Raw genomic sequence first — 17,634 nt, forward strand, 5'->3', positions numbered from 1 at the left:
TTTTTGGATCTAAATAATAATCTACTGACAAACATGACGACCAACTAAATTTTATAGTTCCTCACATAATCATGTCTATAATTCACTAATTACAGTAAAATAAACTCCGTGGTTAGTGCCCCATATAAAGTTGTTTGCACAAGCTAAACAACCCATACCTACGTATATGAACGGTCATTTCTCACAACTAATTCCATCAATCTTAATTAAGCAACACCATCACTCCCATAAACTTTCCAGTTTCGTTAAGTCCTTTATTTCATCAGCAATTACATCATCAACAGCAAAAGCAAGGCTCCAAAGACAACTCATCACTAGTATCCACTACTTACAGATGCTTCATCTATTTTCCCAACTCAATTATTTTCCAATCAATTCATATCCACCCAACGAAGGAATAAATCTATATTCAAGAAAACAAACAAAGAAGAAAATCACATGCATGATCTGCAATTAATTCCAACAAGTTCTTCTCTCCATTTATAAACTTTGCTTCATAGCCTGGAATTCCATTTCTATATATCACTCTCTTAATTCTCGAAAAGGAACCGCCCGGCTATATCACAATATTCAAGGACCATGAAGAACAAAAAGGTAAATGGGTAAATAAAATCACTCCGTAAAAAGTAACTAATTGAAAGTCAAAGCCAGAGAGCTCCAGCTTCTTTTAACACCGGAACTAGCTCGCCGGAAATATGCGTCGCTATGACCCTCTCCAACCCACCAAACAACTTCCCGCCGACAAAAACCACCGGAAACTGCGGCCAATTGTTAATAACACTCTCATCTCCAACGATCGTCATCCTCTTACGTAGCTCAACGACAACAGCGGCCTCGTCGTCCTCGTCCACTTCGAAAACCGCGGGATTCACGCCGTGGCCGAGTAACAACCGCGTCACCACGTGGCTCATGCAGCAGCCGCGCCTCCCAACGACTATAACCGCATTCTCTGATACCAGCTTTTGAACGGTAGCTGCGACCGTCGACACGGGAGAAGATACCGAAACCTCCTCCCGTGTCGACACGTGACGCGCCGGGGCATCTGGCGCCCACGATCCGTATGGAATTGCTTGCATTATATTAAATAATTTTACTAAGAAATTTTTGGGATATCGCGATCAATCCGGAAGGAGAGCGTGGAGAAAAAAGAATAATTTTGCTGAGATTACTGATTGAGAGGAGAGAAGGGAAGATGGGGTTAGCGGTGGAGAAATTGCGTAGGGGAATGGTGGGCTTTTATAAAGTGGGGGAGGAGGGAGAGAGAAGGGAGGAGAGTCTCACGTCAACGGCAGTTGTGCACTGTGGTACGTCACTGGGTACTGTATATGACGTGGACTTGCGTCAGCCGCGTCGGTCGGTAGTCGACAGATTCCATCCTTTCCTAGTAGACTAAGCTAGCCGCGTTGGGGCCCACGCTATCCCATGCTAACCGGCTTCCGGCGTTTTGGAATCATCCCCGTAATGGGATGTCCGATAGCGAACGCTAGCTAACAGGGAGGTTTTACGATCTTAACCTTTCATTTCTAATCTATTTTCACAAACAAGAATATAAGATGAGGTTTATAGTGGTACACTCTAAGCTTTATTCGAGTTTATCGTCATAATTAATGTTATTATTACGAATTTGAATAGAAACTATTGTTTTGTTCTCATAATATAAAAACATTTAAACTAGCAAACGTTATTTGATCAAAATAAATAATAATGAAATTTAAATGAATGCGAACCGTTAGAACTATTAACACACAAATACGTGTAACCAAAACTAGTACTTTTATTACGAACTTAACCTATATTTATGAATGATAAATACATAATTACCACCTCATCATATTTTAGAGTAATCCACTGTAGTGGTGATATGACATCTTATTTGATACTTTACTTTTACTTTTAGTACTCTATGTCTCTCTTTAATTCTTTAAATCTATTATTTTGCTTAATTCGTACCTAAGCTGACCTCTTAATAATCGTCCATTTCCACTGGATTACTACACTTTCCTTGTGGTTTATTGGCACAGAGCATAACCGGTAAAGTGGTTGAAGTTCGACACCTACACCCTTTTGATACAGAGAGAAACGATTCGGATAATGCACGTAAAATCTAGAAAACAAGTGATTAAATCTTTCTGATATCACAATACTCATCCAAAACAGATCGATCCCAACTCACCCCCGTATAATGCCAAAGCCGTTCCCGGACGGTGCAAGCTACACGACAACCCACATGTCGTCACACACGATCGCTACCCACCACTCCCTGACCTCAGCATCACACATCCACGTGGTGCTCGGATATGAAGACGATGATCATCGAACATGGTCTGTCGTAACCTATCGCTATCGGCCACGTCATCACGCCTATTAATCTTAGCCTGGTCTCTCCTGCTGACGAGAGAAATGATTTGGACGTGGGTTTTGTTTTCCGGGATTTTTTGTAATTTTAAAACAAAAACATTCCACGTTTTCATGAAAGAGTCAAATTATGTGTTGCCAAAAAACAAAAAATTTAGGAGTCAGATGAAGACTGGAGGGTGAGGATTTCGGGTGAGAGAGAGTGTGTGGTAGAGCACGGGTTACGATATGCATGATTGAGTTTGTGGGTCACGAAACACACGTGTCGTCTGATCAGATGGGGTCAACGCTTTGATTATGTCACCCCAAGTGTGATGGATGATATTTTTCGGTTGTTAATTAATTAACTAATTTAGTATAAGATTTGGATCAATCTAATGATCTAATCTTACGATTAAGATGGACATTATTGGGTTTTAAATACACTAAACCACGTACCAAATTAAGGAGTCCCGGGTGATATTGTCGGAATCTTTAATCACCCCATATAAAGAGATTTTCATATATAAAATGTGTGAATTTTGTCCAATATCGTTTGATAAATTGACATAAGTCGCTATTTTCTAAATGAGAATTTGTAAGTTTGACTCACTAAAAATTAGATTGTGTAATTCTTGGTTGTTGATGTAATAATTTTTTTTTTTATGTAATAAAAAAATGTGACTTTCGAAATGAATCTCATAAAATTTCTATAACTATCAAGTTGTTAAAGTTTCATCTGTATTTTCAAGTAAATACTTGAAGGAAAGAGATAGATAGATACTTTTAACCTATTTTGTTGTGGGGGTCCGGGGTCGTATTATGGTTTGGTATGATTGAACTTGCATAAGAAAAGAAGCTTCTATGTCGTTGGGGGAAGAAGAACTGGGGGCATTGCTTTCTTGATGGAAGGAGCGGGACAACCAAGTTAGGTCTGCCGGACTAGTACGCATGTACGTACGTGATGAGAAATGGACTGGTATATCTGATGAAGAAGAGAAAACCTAATTGAATTATTGCGTGGAAATGGGAGTTAAAAGACGATGGAATAAAGAAGAAGACCTGGAGTACTTAGGGTTTACTTTGAAAACTGAGCAGAGTTTGGTTTACTCGGTCCACTGTGAAAAGAACACATAAATTATGATTCAATATTTCTAACAGTACGTACATAGATTGATTGAAGAATGAGCCAGCAGTTTGAACTTTGAAGACTAGTCTAAAGTAGCCGCTATTACATGCCATTTTACACGACTGAGGCCACCTCATGGCTATCATCATCTTGTTCTTTTTTCTCTTGGTCGTTTTGTTGTTTTACAACTTTAGTTTCTTCTAGGCTTTTGGAAGAACTACTTTGCTGATCGAAACGGTGCTGGCCAAGATTGATTGGCTAGTTTGTCAATGACTTATTTCTCTACTTATCAAGTTCTAGATACATACGTAAGCTAATTTAAGTTTTAGCGTCAATATCGTCTGATTTTTTTTTTAAGAGAGGAAAAAGTCTCCCCATCGAACCATTTTATTAATAAAAAAAGAAGAGTAAAAGAGGGGGACTAAAACAAAAACCTCCTAAAAAAAAAAACAGCAAAATAACTAAAACGAAATTGGGGTAGACCTCTAATGTCACTATTACAATATGATATTATAAAAGGTGGAGGTTCATCCCACCACGCTAAATTAGAACAAGACGTACCATGATTTGTCAAAGTGTCAACTATTTTATTTCCTTCCCGAAAAATATGAAAAGCTCTAAAGCTCATATGAGAGATTTGGTATAAGCAATTTAACCAACAAACTTGAAGAGACTAAGGGACAACAGAAGGTGTATGGATATAATCAAGTACTAGAGATGAATCAATCTCCAACCAAATATGTTTCTAATCTCAAACCCAAGCAAGCTTAATGACCTTTATGACAGCCATTATATCCGCTGCAATCGAACTAGGAATCTCAAGATTTAAGACACAAGCTCCAAGAAATTGACCTTTATAGTCCTGAAAAATAGCACCACAACCACCAACCCCTTCTTCATGTTTCCATGATCCATCAGAATTAATTTTCACCCAACTAAGAGAAGGTGGGAGCCAATTAACTTCAACTACTCTAAGAGAACGACGAGCTGTTTAAAAGAGATTTCACGTTTTAATTCTCCGATCATCTATATGGATCATGTGATTTACTAGAAAAATTTTGTGCAAATCAAGTGAGAAGTATTCTTCGATCACTAGTGTCCCAATTGATGAAAACATATTCGGTTGAAAGTTGAAACACATAACCTTTCTAGAAGAACTTAAGTGCCTAAAATATCCCCAATTTACTTTATTAATTCCAATAATTGTTCTCACAAATATTTTTGATTATGTGAAAACATTTGCACCAACTATAGAAGGAGTGACAAATAATAAATCAATCTCAAAAATAGACTCTCAAATTGCAAATTAAATTGTTTTATATTAGTAACTGGTTTTTTCACATTTTATTTGTTTAAATATAGCGAATGATTGTCTACGAATACCAAATCATATGCAAATGATTGTCTACAAATACAAAATCTACGTAAACGTGGATCACTAAAAGAAAACTTCTAGTTTACTCTTTAATCTGTGTGCTTAGCGTCAAGTTTAGGCATTATAGTTGTTCCTTGCTTTAGCTCTTCTAGCACACAAGCCACAATTACATGATAATTAGGCCACGCAAAAATAACGACAAAAAGCCTTGAACGTCAACCATTCGTTCTCTGTAAACGTCATCAAGAGCTAACATGATGACGCACTTGTTGCTTAATTATGGAGCACTTTCGGTTCTTTATTGTATAAAATCATAAAGTTACTCCTAGCTTCGCAGCTGAACCATCCTTTTCTTTATGGCAAGTTGGCAACCAAACAGCTTCCGGCTAGTGGCAGCGATGGAGGTTCAAGAGTCAACACTCCTGGGAGTCATGGCGGCTGCCGGTGCTTTTTTTTTTTTTTTCACAACTTGGATAATTATTTTACATTATTTATAATTTAGAATCACAGGTACGTAATTTTTAATAACGAAAGTAGTTTGTGCAATATTCATTATTGAGATATTTTTGTCAGTTTGTGGTTATTGATTGATTGTATCCCTTAAGAAGATAATTTATCAAAATTATTTCACGTGTTTAATAAACACAAATTAGTCAACAGGCTTTACCCTCTTGAATATTCCTAGTCTTTACATGTCTTCATACAGAATATGCGATATTGCGATGTCCTAATCAATATTGTGAGTCCTCACATTTGTGTATGTAGACCCACAACTTCACATGACATATAGTGCACAAAATTATATATAAATCGATCATTCTCCAATATGACCTAATAGTATCAAACACTAGTCCCAGACAGAATGACGGCCATGATCTCTCTGTAGATTCAATTAAGGAATCATGTAAGGTAACATAGGGTTTAAGATTAGTGTTTATGAGCAACTGTTCAGAGAGTAGAGAAGTAACTATACAACCTACCCATCACAGCAAAAACAGATGGAGCTAGCTCAAACTATAAACTGCTGGCTAGCTCATCTTTGATATTTTTTACTACTACTCAAATCAAAACCATCAAATGATGGTCCAGGCTTCTGGTCTCGATCCTCCGCCTCCTGTACTTGTTTTCCCTGTACAACATTTCCAGCATTGTCCATTATTTCTACTGCTACATATTCAGCGTCGAAATCCACGGTGGAGAAAGAAGCCGAAGCATCAATGTGATTGAAAGAAAGTGTAGTGTCTAGTGAGAGTGAGGTTTGAAGAGAAGCATCCAACGACATTCGTGCCGAGCTCTTAAGAGCAAGGTTCTTCCTGGCTCTTCCTCTCCATTTTTTCAGTCCGGTAACCACCGTCTCGGTGAAGACAGCTTTTCTCATCGACGTACCCATCTGTTCAAAGATTTGAGTTAGTATCAACAAACACTTGATTCTTGAAGCTGATGTAGGTAATTAATTAGCAAAGGAGTGCTATGTATCATACCTGAGTGACCAATGCGTAAAGAGGTAGAGTTACATAGCCACACAGGATTTGTACCATGATGCCCATGGCCAGCCGTATTACTATATCCTCAGTTTCTCGGTGGAAGCATGATTTCAAACCAAATTTGTACTGTATTTTGAAACGAATATATGTTAGTACAGCCCAAAGGGAGATTCCCTTTATCAAATAAAGAAATTCAAACTAGTACATATTCGAGTGAAGATTGATGACACTCATTAAGGATAATTTTCAGATATTTCACTCAGCACACTCTCGCTCAAGTTCAAGAAATTTTACCAACACACCTTATTTTGAGCACCGAGAGGATACATCATAGCATTTCCTTCTCGGTGGCTTCATTAGGAATTAATCCGTATCACTAGTGAGGCTCCCATCAAATCATATTTCTTGGTTATCCGGACATTATACACAAAGGGTGTTGGTGAAATTTCTTGAGGGTGTCATAGAACTTCACTCCATATATAGCAAGTTGAAACAGTAAATAATTAATCAAAATATGCTCACCCAAGTCCAAGTGAAGAATGCCAATTGAAATGAATTCTGCAAAAGTTTAAAAAATAGTTTACATGAATAGTCAGGCCAACATAATTTTTATTTTGAAATTGAAATAAGCTAGGTATATTAGAAGATTCAATACCTGATACAGTATGAAGTGCAAAATATGGAGAAGCAATTTGGGCCAGCCAAACCAGAAAAAGTGGTCACTGGGCTTCACAAGCAAAGTCCCTCTTACAACATGAGATTTATCATGGCTATCTACACACATCTTAGTTATGATGCCTTGTAGCTTTGTTCCCACAAGCAATAGCATCTGCACAAAAATAGCAAAGCATATGAATATTACTCGATCACTTCTACTGCCACATAAAGTGATAAGTTTTGTGCAAATAACATTTCTCGTATTGTAATAACTTAAAGCCTAAAGCATGCAAAGATCAAATATATTCGAGTTGCTTACCACTAAAGGAATGAACGGTACCCATAGATAATTATAAAATCCTGCAGAGACACAATGAATTATTGTGTTAGCTATCCAAGTCAGACTTACATTTATTAACTACAACTGGATCTGATTGATTAAATAAGTGGATTCAGGGCATGTTACCATGTGCATTCAAGAATATGACGAAGACTGAGTACATCCAAATCCACCAGCTGCAAGAATGAATAAGATATGTTAATGTCCCAAATCCCAATTCTCAGGAGGATTTGAAAATAGATGTAGATATATTAATGATAATCATGAATTGTCTTCTTAGTTATGCTACCTTGTAGTCATAACTACTCCATAATCTTTCTCCAAAGCCCTTCTGATATATTTGTGGAAGTCAAAATTGCTTCCTTCTGCAAAATGAGCCTAGAGGAGCAGCAACATAAAAGCATTATTTAAGAGCTTGTTTAATTAGATTAAGAATTACATGTATCATGATGAGTTTGGATTATTTATACCGTTATGAATCCGTGTCGAAGAGTGAAATAATCCACTTTGGAAACAGAACTGAAGAATTGCCTTGCAAAACAGGCCTGCAACATTCATATGTAGATGGAAAACACAACATTAAGTTTTTCTTCAACTTGTTTTAGAGGAAAAAAATTTGGCAACTAAGGTTAACTTTGATTGAGCTTAATTACCGGCCAACGGAGTACTCTGTGGTCACTCCAACATTTCAAATGTCTCTTCCCAAATGAGGTTTGGTGTGCCAGCTGAAATCTCCTTGGATCTGCGCATTATTTGCAGTAATCATGCTTAATTAGTCACACGAAAACACAAAAAATGAAAGGTTTAATAAAAAAAAATTTAATCAAACTGGTCCCGGCGAGGCTCGAACTCGCGACCTCCGGCTCATAAGACCAGCGCTCTAACCAACTGAGCTACGGGACCAGTTACGCTAATTTTTATCAGGTTAGGTTAAACCGTTAATCTAAATTAATTAGTAATAATCTTGTTGTTAATTAATTTACCATAAAAAAAAAAATTTAATTTACCATAAGAAAATTGATACTCCATGGTTCTGGTTTCTGCCTCCCAAGACTGCCAGCTCTTCATCTACAAAACAGAAGGAATATAAAACACTCACAACATAAGCCAATCTGTTCAAACTTGGGTCCAACCTTTCCCATTCAAGCAAGAAAGAACGGAAAAAGAAAACAAAATTTTTTAGAGTTGAAATTGTGGAAATTAAGGTCCTCTACAATTTCCCTTCCTTTTATATAATTTCCAATAAACTGGAAAATTAAACATCTGTGAACCACTCGTTGTCTTCACACCGACACCAAAACTTTCGAAACATTAGTGGTTAAGAGGATCTATCTCTAGACTCGAAACTGTGGGTTTGAAAAACTATTGACGCTTACCTTGGCAAAACCAAGAGTGGAAGTGAGAACGCAAGACAAGACGTGGAACAGTGCGAGCACAAAAATAAAGTATTGAAGCTCATTGGCCCCGGACCTCGACATCAATGAAACCTTTCCCTGCTCTGCACATTTCGTTTCCTCCACAATATCTTCACTCAAGGTGTAGCTCTGGCAAGGTAGAAAAGACTCTCCGGCAGATTTCGGGATGCAGATGTTGGCAATCGGCTTTTGCCCCACGGTTAGCAGCAAAGAAATGAACCCCAGCAACATCAACTCTGCAGATAATGAAGATCACACGTTCACGATTGAGTTTCAGATCACGTAAAACAGCAAGCATGTGATCGGGACCAGTTCTAGCTAATGCGTAATAGTTAATTACCTGATTTGATCTTATCAAGAGCGAGAATGAGAGACTTCCTCCTTATTTTGTTGAAATACTGCAAAGAGATTATAAAGAAGATAGAGGATGATTAATGCACTAATAGAAAAGAGGTTATCAGTCTCATACAGATACTTTGCAATAGAATAGATTGTTGTATAATGTACGCATAGTATAAGAAAAAAGGAAGGGCAGTTACATGGGCTAAAAGATGAAGCAAATGCTCGATGAGAATGGAGATGAAAATCAAAACGAAGCAGACGGTGGCGACAGCCCATGTTGGTGTTGATTCAAGTGTGGTGCTTTCACTACTGACTTCCTCTCCGGCCATCTTTCCTTTCTCTAAACTCGGTTTGGTATAACTTATAAGCTAGCTATTGCAAAGGTGCTTTGGCTTATGAGCTAGTATATATATATTTGAGGGTCATACACACAACTATAGCTAGGAGCTTCTTCTATGTAGGTTCGCCATGTCTGACTCTCCTCCTGGCTCTGTGTGGAATCTGTGACGTCTACGCAAGTATGAAGACAAACTCAGCAGTCTAAATGCAGTAGAAAACTAGAAACTCTATGTATACAACTCTATACGACGTAGAAATAGATTAAGATGTTTAATAGGGTCGGTGCAGCACACCTTTCATTCTCTTTGTACAATAATGCTGCTCTACGCACTAAAGGGTTGAAGAAAACGACAGTCAATGCGAAAGTTCTGCAGAAAAAAATATAAAAAAATTATTCTGTTAAAAAATGTAGGATATTTTAAGGGTTCACAAACATTGTTTAGTCATATATGCTCCCGAACCTGCTCAATGCGCGTGACAATGACAAGCAGCTATGGCTGGATCCATATATACACATGTCTATACCATTTTTTTTTACTTAATTCTTGGTTTTACACAAATGAATAACGTGTATTCAGTGCAATGAGGTGTATTATTTTTACTCAACGGTTGACTTCTATATTTTTCTTGTGAATTTTGCGAAACCTTTTCTTTTTTTAAATATGTTACAACATTTGAGTACAGCGATATATTTTAAAAAACAATTCAAATCCAATCCAAGAAGAAACGCTTCCCAGAGTCTATGCATAATTAGTTTCTTGCTTTTACACATTTTTTTTTTTAATCAGACTTCTTTAATCTTGATGATTTGAAATCTGGTTTATAATAAGAAGACGCGGTTGTCATTTCAATACCAAAAGAAGATCTTCAACGACCGAACACGGAGGATTGACTATCAGCAGTTTCACAGTGCACAACTTGCTACAGTAAACACGTCGACTGTGTTTTATGTAATTTGAATGAACAACAAAATCATGGACCATGAAGAAGACGGTGAAATTGGCAAGTCATTAGCAGCAGCAAAATGTTTCCCTTATTATGAGGTCCCTTTCACTGTGAATAGAGGTCTATCACCTAAATTATTGAATGGACTTTGGAGCTTATTTCTTGGATTCATTTTTCTATCTACTTAAATCATGAAATTTCCAGAAATTCAACAAAATTATAAGACTCTCAATAGTGTAATTTGAAATTCTAGCTTCAAAAAATAACTGTCCCTCGGAATCAAACATCATGCATAGTCCTGCAAATCCATTTAAGCCAATGGTATTTTGTCAAAGTATGGTTTATAAAATGGACCACATGAAAGCCATACTAATAAATGGGAATGATAATGAAGTCAGCTATCCTAGTCCAGAGAACTAGAAAGAAATCTCAATATATTACCAAAAAATTATGGGTTTAGCTGATATGTTAGGTAAGAGAATCATAATGGTGAGCTGAACTATCCAATACAAACTGATCACCCAGAACAATAATTCTCAGTTTTCAATTGGTGTATTCTCTAACAATAGCTACATTACAATACATATACGTAGATAATAGATATAGTTGCTAATAACAAAAAGAATGTAGCAGAACATCATGTAGGGTCGATAAGTAATAATGGTATTGAACAATTGCAAATGAGTAGAATTTGTTCAGTTTCGGATAGGCCCTCTTTCAAGAGCCAATCATAGATTCTACAAACCGTTTTTTAGAGCATAATTAATAATAAATCCGACCAAAAAGAAAAAGCATAATTAATAATAATACAATCAAGTCACTTGAAGCGCTTAGTTACAATTGTTTTTTGTTTTTTTTACCTCAAAGTAGTTCAGTTACATAAAACACGACACACGCAGAACCTGAGAAAAACCTCTGGCGCCAAGAGTCTTCACTCTCGTACTTCTTACATAATATTGTGGTAGCAATTCCTGCAGAACAATGTCAACAGCAGAAAATAAGAAGACAAACCAAAGAGCTAAAGTGATGCAGGCTCTGTATCATAAAAGGTATGCATAGGACGATCTCATTCTTAATATTCAAGCAAAGAGATGGAACCAACAGCAAGAATCTTTTGGTATTAACTAGGGTCACTTGTATGGTAACTAGCATGTGTCTTATAGGAAAGCAAAAGTAGGTACATGAAATCATATGCATAAGGTTTTAAAGTTTTGGCTCAATACAAGCTGGTAAACCAGAAATGTGATCTGATGCTCAGACGCGAACAAAACAGAAAATAGAAGATTGTCAGTTCTTACTTCCGTGGAACATCCCAACAAGCCCTGCGTCGTTGTCACTATCCTTGTAAACAACTTTCCATCCTCTCTCCACGCCAGTCAAAAGCCCATTCCTGAACGTAAAAATTCTCAACTGGTAAACCAGACACTACCCATATCATAGATAAGATGCACACTACAATGTAATATTAACAAGCGAATCTCAGGGAGCAAAGTGGTTGCTTACTTTGGTACAGGGAATTCCAACTGCTGCAGACATCAAAGGAGGCTTTGAATGAAACCGTGGTTCAACATTGGGGAACAAAGAAGCTCCAGGATCTAATGTAGATGCAACTGAGGTGGAGTTGTCCACTTTATTTGGAGCATGTGTTTCCTCAGACAGTGAGAAACCAAAGAGTCTGCAGCTACTTTTGCATGATGACACCATGTCTTGACTGCCTCTCAATGAAGACTGACTTGAATGAGGAGGATGTGAAATAGCATGTTGAAAAGAATTCATGCCTCCATGACCTTCCCTGCTGAAGCTCCGTTCACAGAATGAGGATGACGTTGGCTTTCCCCCATCTGATTCAGAATAAGGATTGCGTTGCATAATTCTCTGTTCCTCTTGGTTATGAACATTGTATACGGAATTGAACTCAGCTCCTGCATTCATTGCTTGCTGGAACATCAACACAGATGATGGTGATGACACTTGTACAGGAGCAGCTCGGTGCATAGGTGTATTATTGCCCTGCATCATCGTAGACCATCCATTTCTAAAGCTTGGCACCTGAAAACCATCAAAGATTCCAGGGGAACCATATTCACGAGCCTCACTAGTAGCTGGAGCTCTTCCATATGGTGTGCTTGGAAATATTTCTTGACCTTGCAAGACCTTCTGGAATCGGAAAGATTCACCAAAGCCTTTTGAGGCAATCTCAGAATTCACAAGTGAGTTTCTGAGATCATTACCTCTAGAACCAATAGAGCCATGAAAGACTCTCCTCGATTCAGAGGGATGCTGATTTTGACCCCCTATAGAACCAAAAGGAGTATCAAAACCCGAAATTTCTTGACCTTGCAAGACCTTCTGGAATCTTAAAGATTCCCCAAAGTCTGAGGCTCCAATCCCATCTGTAGGAAAAATTATTGACAAAAAGAAATCAGTAACTCTGCAAGATGAGTGTTATGATGACACATCCAAATCTGAATGCAATACATACGAGGAACTGGAAATTCTTGTTTTTCTGCAGATAAGCCCATCCTGGACCTCTTCAAACCAGATGCCATTAAACCACTGGAATTAGAAATAGAACCAGATGGCTCAATTTCCCATGGGGAAACCCGGCCATGCTGCTTGCTAGTATCTATATCATCCCACCTTACCTGCAAGATCAAAAAAGATGTTTAAAACCAGCGTGTATATGGCTAAACGAAAAAGGCATGAACTACAAGTATGGTTTGGTGTATGCTACAAAAAGAGAAACATATATTCTATGATATTAAGTCCATAAACATTCTAGGCAAGGAGGCAGCGTAAATAATAATACCAAAGTGATATATTTAGCATTCGCCTTTGGGTCTTATACAAGCAAAGGTACATAGACAAAACTAACAAAGTGAGGAATTCTGCATATGCCCCACCACATATAGGTTTAAAGAATAGGTAGAGTTGGAAGACAATCTTGATATAGAGAACTGTTATGCATGCTCATATTAAATCTTATGATATACAAGTCCCCGAATACATTTTTGGTGATTAGGAGGAATTGATGTTCTATTATTCATCCCAGAAGAACAATGAAAACAGATATATAGACAGGGCTACGTACAACTAGACATTTCCATTTGGAACCAGGCCATCTCAGGGGATCCAACTCACTGATCCCAGTTACCAGTCCAGTGTATCTGCCAAAAAAAAAAAAAAAATCTAATCAAAATTTTGAAAATGAATACAATAAATTACTTTGAATTCAAATATGGCAAACCTTCGCTCTGCTGCATCTTCTGTTTCAAAGCGCATTTTAAACCTCATTCCAGCACAGAAGGAATGACCAAGGCTCCTCAAAAATTTATGGAAAGGTATTATGAATTCTGATGAGCTGGCTCTACAAGATCAACATGAAAACTTAAAGCCAATAATAATTGGAAGACTATGGAGTCCAAAAAGGCAAGAAATAAAAAGCATGGAGAAGAAGATGAAAAAGTCAGGCAGCACACTACCTTGGATTGTAGTACACGTTAAAAGCAGTCTTCATAGTTATTGCATCCACCACCTCTGCGACAGAGTTATAGTTTAAATGCTGGCTACAAGGAGTTGGATAAGTAGCAGAAGCTTTTACTTGGGCTGCCCTTCTAACTCCAAGTCTCAGCTCTCCATCCTCACCCCTATTATAGATATTGTATGAGAAGTGTGAACAAGGACATCCCAAGTTTCTTCAACTAAAAAATTTATGTACCTCAGAAACAACACAGCATCTCCAGAAACGAGCTTCTTCTTGTTCACAAAGGCACTCCATCCAGTGGTGAGCAAATGCCTGCGCGGCTGCCCTGCTCAAACCAAAAGAAAAAAGAATAGAAATAAAAACCAGAGTCCATTTCACAGAATTATCAATAGAACTCCAATAAGATCATTATTGTTCCCGTATGAGGTAAATCCCTATCAAATGAAGCACACAAACATATTTTCATATGCGCATACCCCTATAAATATGTCTGAACCTCCACTCCAGGCCATGCAGATCCTTTGCCACCAGCTCCTGTGAAGGCCTTTGTTGACTATAATCCTACAATCATAATCCATATTACTTGGCTACACTCAAATAAATTTGTTATAAAAGTGTTTTCAGATGAGGGAAATCAAAAACAAAATGTGCTAAACTATGTGTTGAGGGGGAAATGAATGAGTACCAGGGGAGGAAAACAATCCTCAGCAGCACGGCGAGGGACAGAGAAGCCTCCATGAGTGCTAGTATCGGAAGCAGTAAGGGTTTTGCAGAACATATGGGGTGTAGTCGATTTCTCTAATGCCTCAGCATCCTCATCCCCATCTGCATCAGTTTCCCCTTCCCCTAGTTTGTGCTCAAATTCCTACACAGATTAATGCAAAAATGTAAGTAACCGCCATGTTTCAAATTACCAAGATAGTAAAGGAAATGAAAACCTTGGACCCCCAAAACTCCAAAAGAAATTGAAAGAATGAAAAAGTAACCAATTCAAATTTGCTAAGAAGGTAAATTGCCAAAAGTGGGAAACAATAGCCAGTAAATCTCTCAGAATGCCAGAGCAGGAAAGAGACACATCAGACATGGAATGAATGTGAAATCATAAATTCTTGGGTATAACTTGTTTTTGGGTTTCTGACAGATGAAATAAAGTCCATAACCATTAGCCCTCCAAACCATTTAGCTCACAATTGTGAAATTACATTTGACAATTGAACTGAGTTTTAACTTCCTAACAGAACAAAGAACTGAACTTTAACTCCAAACTCGCAAAACTAAAATCACCAGCATTAGAAATTTCAAACAACTAAAATCTCTCTTAACCAATCAAAACCAGAAGAAACCTCACCTCACTTTCAGGAACCAACTGAACCTGTGCGTAGACTTCATCACTACCAGTCTCCGCCTGCAAAAACAACAACCACAAACTGATTAAACCCCAAAAACAAACAAAACCCAAAATTTCCCATAAAGACCCAAACTTTAATCACTACAGACACTCACATGGAGCTTAACATCGACAACTCGGCAGAAGAGATGAGCAGGAAGATCAAAAACCGACGCCGGAAAATCATTCACTTGCTCCAAGTGCCCTTGTGGAAGATAAACCACCACACTGCCTTTCTTGGGCAAAGAAATCAGTGGTCCAGCACAAGCGTGCCACAGCTCCAAGCAAACAGACCCAGAAATCAAAGCATTAGAACCGGAGGAATTGGACGACGACCCAGAAGACGGAGTCTCCTCCTCCTCCTCCGTCGTGCTGTTCAGATCGATCAGACCCGCCATACCGAAAAAACAAAAACAAGAGACAGAGCTAAAGCCAAAGCCTTTATGGTCCAAAGCCTCAAACAACTGGTTTCATTTGTGGCATTTCAAGGCATTTGCTAAAACAAGGCTCAGAAATAAAGACTACCCTTTAACCAAAACACTCTTTTTTGGTGTGTAGGTGAATAAAAAGCTCAGAGCTTTAATCTAAAAACTTTGAGACCCAACAACAACAGCTGAGAGATGGAATAGAAAACCAAAAATTGGGTGTTTTCTCTGTTCTATTTTTCCCTGCAACTTTTTTTTATTATTTGTTTGAGTCTGTCTCTCTCTCTGCTGCAGAGCTGCAGTGCTGCAGCCGCTGCAACGCTGCAACTGCTTGGTGTGATGTGTGGCAGAGAAAGACAGAGAGAGAGAGAGAGAGAGAGAGAGAGAGTGAGTGAGTGTCTGTGTTTTTGGGTTAATTCTTAAATATTTGATCTTTATTTTCTCAAAAAATATAAAAATCAAAGACTGAAAAGTGAGGAGGAGAACTGTACGGCCCTCCCATCCCTGTATTTCCGGGCGGATGTCTATTCTGTCCCCTTCTACTCCATCAAATCTCACTCGTATCCCTCTCCTTCTTCCTTAATCAATTTCTCAAGCTTCATTACATTTATTTTCAGAAATTAAATATATAAAAAAACAAAGACCAAAGACCAAAGACTTCTCTTTTTTGTGAAAGAAAAGCGCTTAAGCTCATCTTCCACTCAGTTTGACCCTATTTGGGTTTGTCTCCAGTCTCCGAGTGTTTTCTGTTTAGGGTTTACCTTCTTTGGCTATGGCCTCCATGATTGTAACTGCATTAAAGTCGATCATTAGGTTTCTATTTCAGTGTTTCTTCCCCATTAGACACTGGGTTTGGGGTATATTCTAGATTTCTTGCATAGCTAAACAACTATAAATCAATTTACTGTTATAGGATATCTTCCCAAGACCAGGGCAACCTAAAACCCTAAATCTAAAGTGACTTTACTATTTTGGAACCCTATGGGGGGCTATACAGCGCACACAAATACACAATCATTCCTCACCTTTGCAACTAGCAATTTACTCAACTGCTTTAGTTACCCACGTTATCATTTTGCCATTAGAATCTGGTTTGCTCATTACTTGTTGCTTGTTATGCAAAAAAAGTTTTTGTCAAATGTGGGTCATTATGCCTAACCAATTGAGGAACAAAGTAAAGCGTAGCATTGCCCTTGATTCAGGTCATATTAATGTAAACGATGATGGGGTTTTTCGCTTTCCGTAAAGGAACTTATCACGGATCCACTGATTTTTGTCGGTTTTGTTATTGCTTCTAAATTTATCGACAAACATCTAATCAAAAGATTTTATTGTTGCTCGATTTCAATGGAAGATTGAGCTTATTTTTGTACTATATATATATTTTTTTATATAAACTTAAACGAAACGATTATATTTTATTGAATAAAAAATAAATACAGAGACGGAGAAATATACCAAACATTTCGACAACATTAAGAGAAACGGAAATTAGGAAGATCCAATCGGTCCCGATTACAAAAATTATGAATAATAGGCGAAGTCATATCTCACCAAACCATACATTTAGATATAGTTTGATGAATTACATTTTTTTATTAGGTCAAAATTGCTAATTATATCATTTGTTGACATTATTCATTTCCAGTCACTATTGCTTAGTACTTGACATGACTTCTATATCTATATGCTAATAAGTAACATCTGGTCTGATATTATAAGATACGGAGTTCTTTTATTTATTCATATATTTTATGTGCATTTGTTTGTAAAAGTCAAATTATAATCTAGGCATGGAAAAACATCAAAAATATTTCAAAATTTTGTGCTGAATGTCAAGCAATTCTAGTGAACTGGGTCAAAGACAAAGCATACCTTGGAATTGGATCACATTTAGCACAATTTTCCAGGCTAATTATTCACAAAACAAGGTTTTTTGTTTTTTGACTGTATTGCATGAAATTAAAATCTCATGGAC

At 37.5% G+C, this 17,634-nt stretch overlaps 3 protein-coding genes and 1 non-coding gene across 4 annotated transcripts; all 4 read right to left on the reverse strand.

Annotated features, from left to right (window-relative positions):
- Positions 1-223: 223 nt before the first annotated feature.
- Positions 224-1,228, reverse strand: LOC112165705 (glutaredoxin-C9). The gene has a single exon (XM_024302315.2). The coding sequence runs from the start codon at positions 1,074-1,076 to the stop codon at positions 642-644; it is 435 nt and encodes a 144-aa protein (XP_024158083.1). The 5' UTR covers positions 1,077-1,228; the 3' UTR covers positions 224-641.
- Positions 1,229-5,532: 4,304 nt separating this feature from the next.
- Positions 5,533-9,674, reverse strand: LOC112168300 (MLO-like protein 12). The gene is made up of 13 exons (XM_024305421.2): positions 9,274-9,674; positions 9,075-9,132; positions 8,696-8,970; positions 8,327-8,387; positions 7,973-8,061; positions 7,790-7,864; positions 7,609-7,697; positions 7,446-7,495; positions 7,299-7,339; positions 6,978-7,151; positions 6,845-6,880; positions 6,320-6,448; positions 5,533-6,228 (listed from the first exon to the last, which is right to left on the reverse strand). Exons 1-13 carry the CDS (start codon positions 9,403-9,405, stop codon positions 5,872-5,874), a joined length of 1,566 nt encoding a protein of 521 aa, XP_024161189.1. The 5' UTR covers positions 9,406-9,674; the 3' UTR covers positions 5,533-5,871.
- TRNAI-UAU lies at positions 8,149-8,222 on the reverse strand. Its single transcript has one exon. It is a non-coding gene; the product is annotated as a tRNA-Ile (tRNA).
- A 1,334-nt stretch (positions 9,675-11,008) lies between the features above and the next one.
- On the reverse strand, positions 11,009-16,320 carry LOC112165764 (auxin response factor 3). The gene is made up of 12 exons (XM_024302403.2): positions 15,348-16,320; positions 15,193-15,249; positions 14,530-14,709; positions 14,321-14,405; positions 14,079-14,169; positions 13,843-14,007; positions 13,608-13,727; positions 13,452-13,527; positions 12,843-13,005; positions 11,864-12,753; positions 11,659-11,750; positions 11,009-11,331 (listed from the first exon to the last, which is right to left on the reverse strand). The coding sequence occupies exons 1-11, from the start codon at positions 15,627-15,629 to the stop codon at positions 11,697-11,699; spliced, it is 2,163 nt and encodes a 720-aa protein (XP_024158171.1). The 5' UTR covers positions 15,630-16,320; the 3' UTR covers positions 11,009-11,331; positions 11,659-11,696.
- Positions 16,321-17,634: the final 1,314 nt, after the last annotated feature.

Source organism: Rosa chinensis, chromosome 5 (genome assembly GCF_002994745.2).
Source record: "Rosa chinensis cultivar Old Blush chromosome 5, RchiOBHm-V2, whole genome shotgun sequence".
NCBI lineage: Eukaryota > Viridiplantae > Streptophyta > Magnoliopsida > Rosales > Rosaceae > Rosa > Rosa chinensis.

Excerpts from the sequence above, each read along its gene's own strand:
- LOC112165705 (XM_024302315.2), bottom strand. The coding sequence starts at position 1,076 with ATGCAAGCAATTCCATACGGATCGTGGGCGCCAGATGCCCCGGCGCGT.
- LOC112168300 (XM_024305421.2), bottom strand. The coding sequence starts at position 9,405 with ATGGCCGGAGAGGAAGTCAGTAGTGAAAGCACCACACTTGAATCAACA. Across the intron at positions 7,865-7,972 it reads ACAGAGTACTCCGTTGGCCG|GCCTGTTTTGCAAGGCAATT; the intron begins GTAATTAAGCTC and ends TGAATGTTGCAG. Across the intron at positions 7,496-7,608 it reads GGAGTAGTTATGACTACAAG|CTGGTGGATTTGGATGTACT; the intron begins GTAGCATAACTA and ends TCATTCTTGCAG.
- LOC112165764 (XM_024302403.2), bottom strand. The coding sequence starts at position 15,629 with ATGGCGGGTCTGATCGATCTGAACAGCACGACGGAGGAGGAGGAGGAG. Across the intron at positions 14,170-14,320 it reads GTTCAGACATATTTATAGGG|GGCAGCCGCGCAGGCATTTG; the intron begins GTATGCGCATAT and ends TGGTTTGAGCAG. Across the intron at positions 13,528-13,607 it reads GAAGATGCAGCAGAGCGAAG|ATACACTGGACTGGTAACTG; the intron begins GTTTGCCATATT and ends TTTTTTTGGCAG.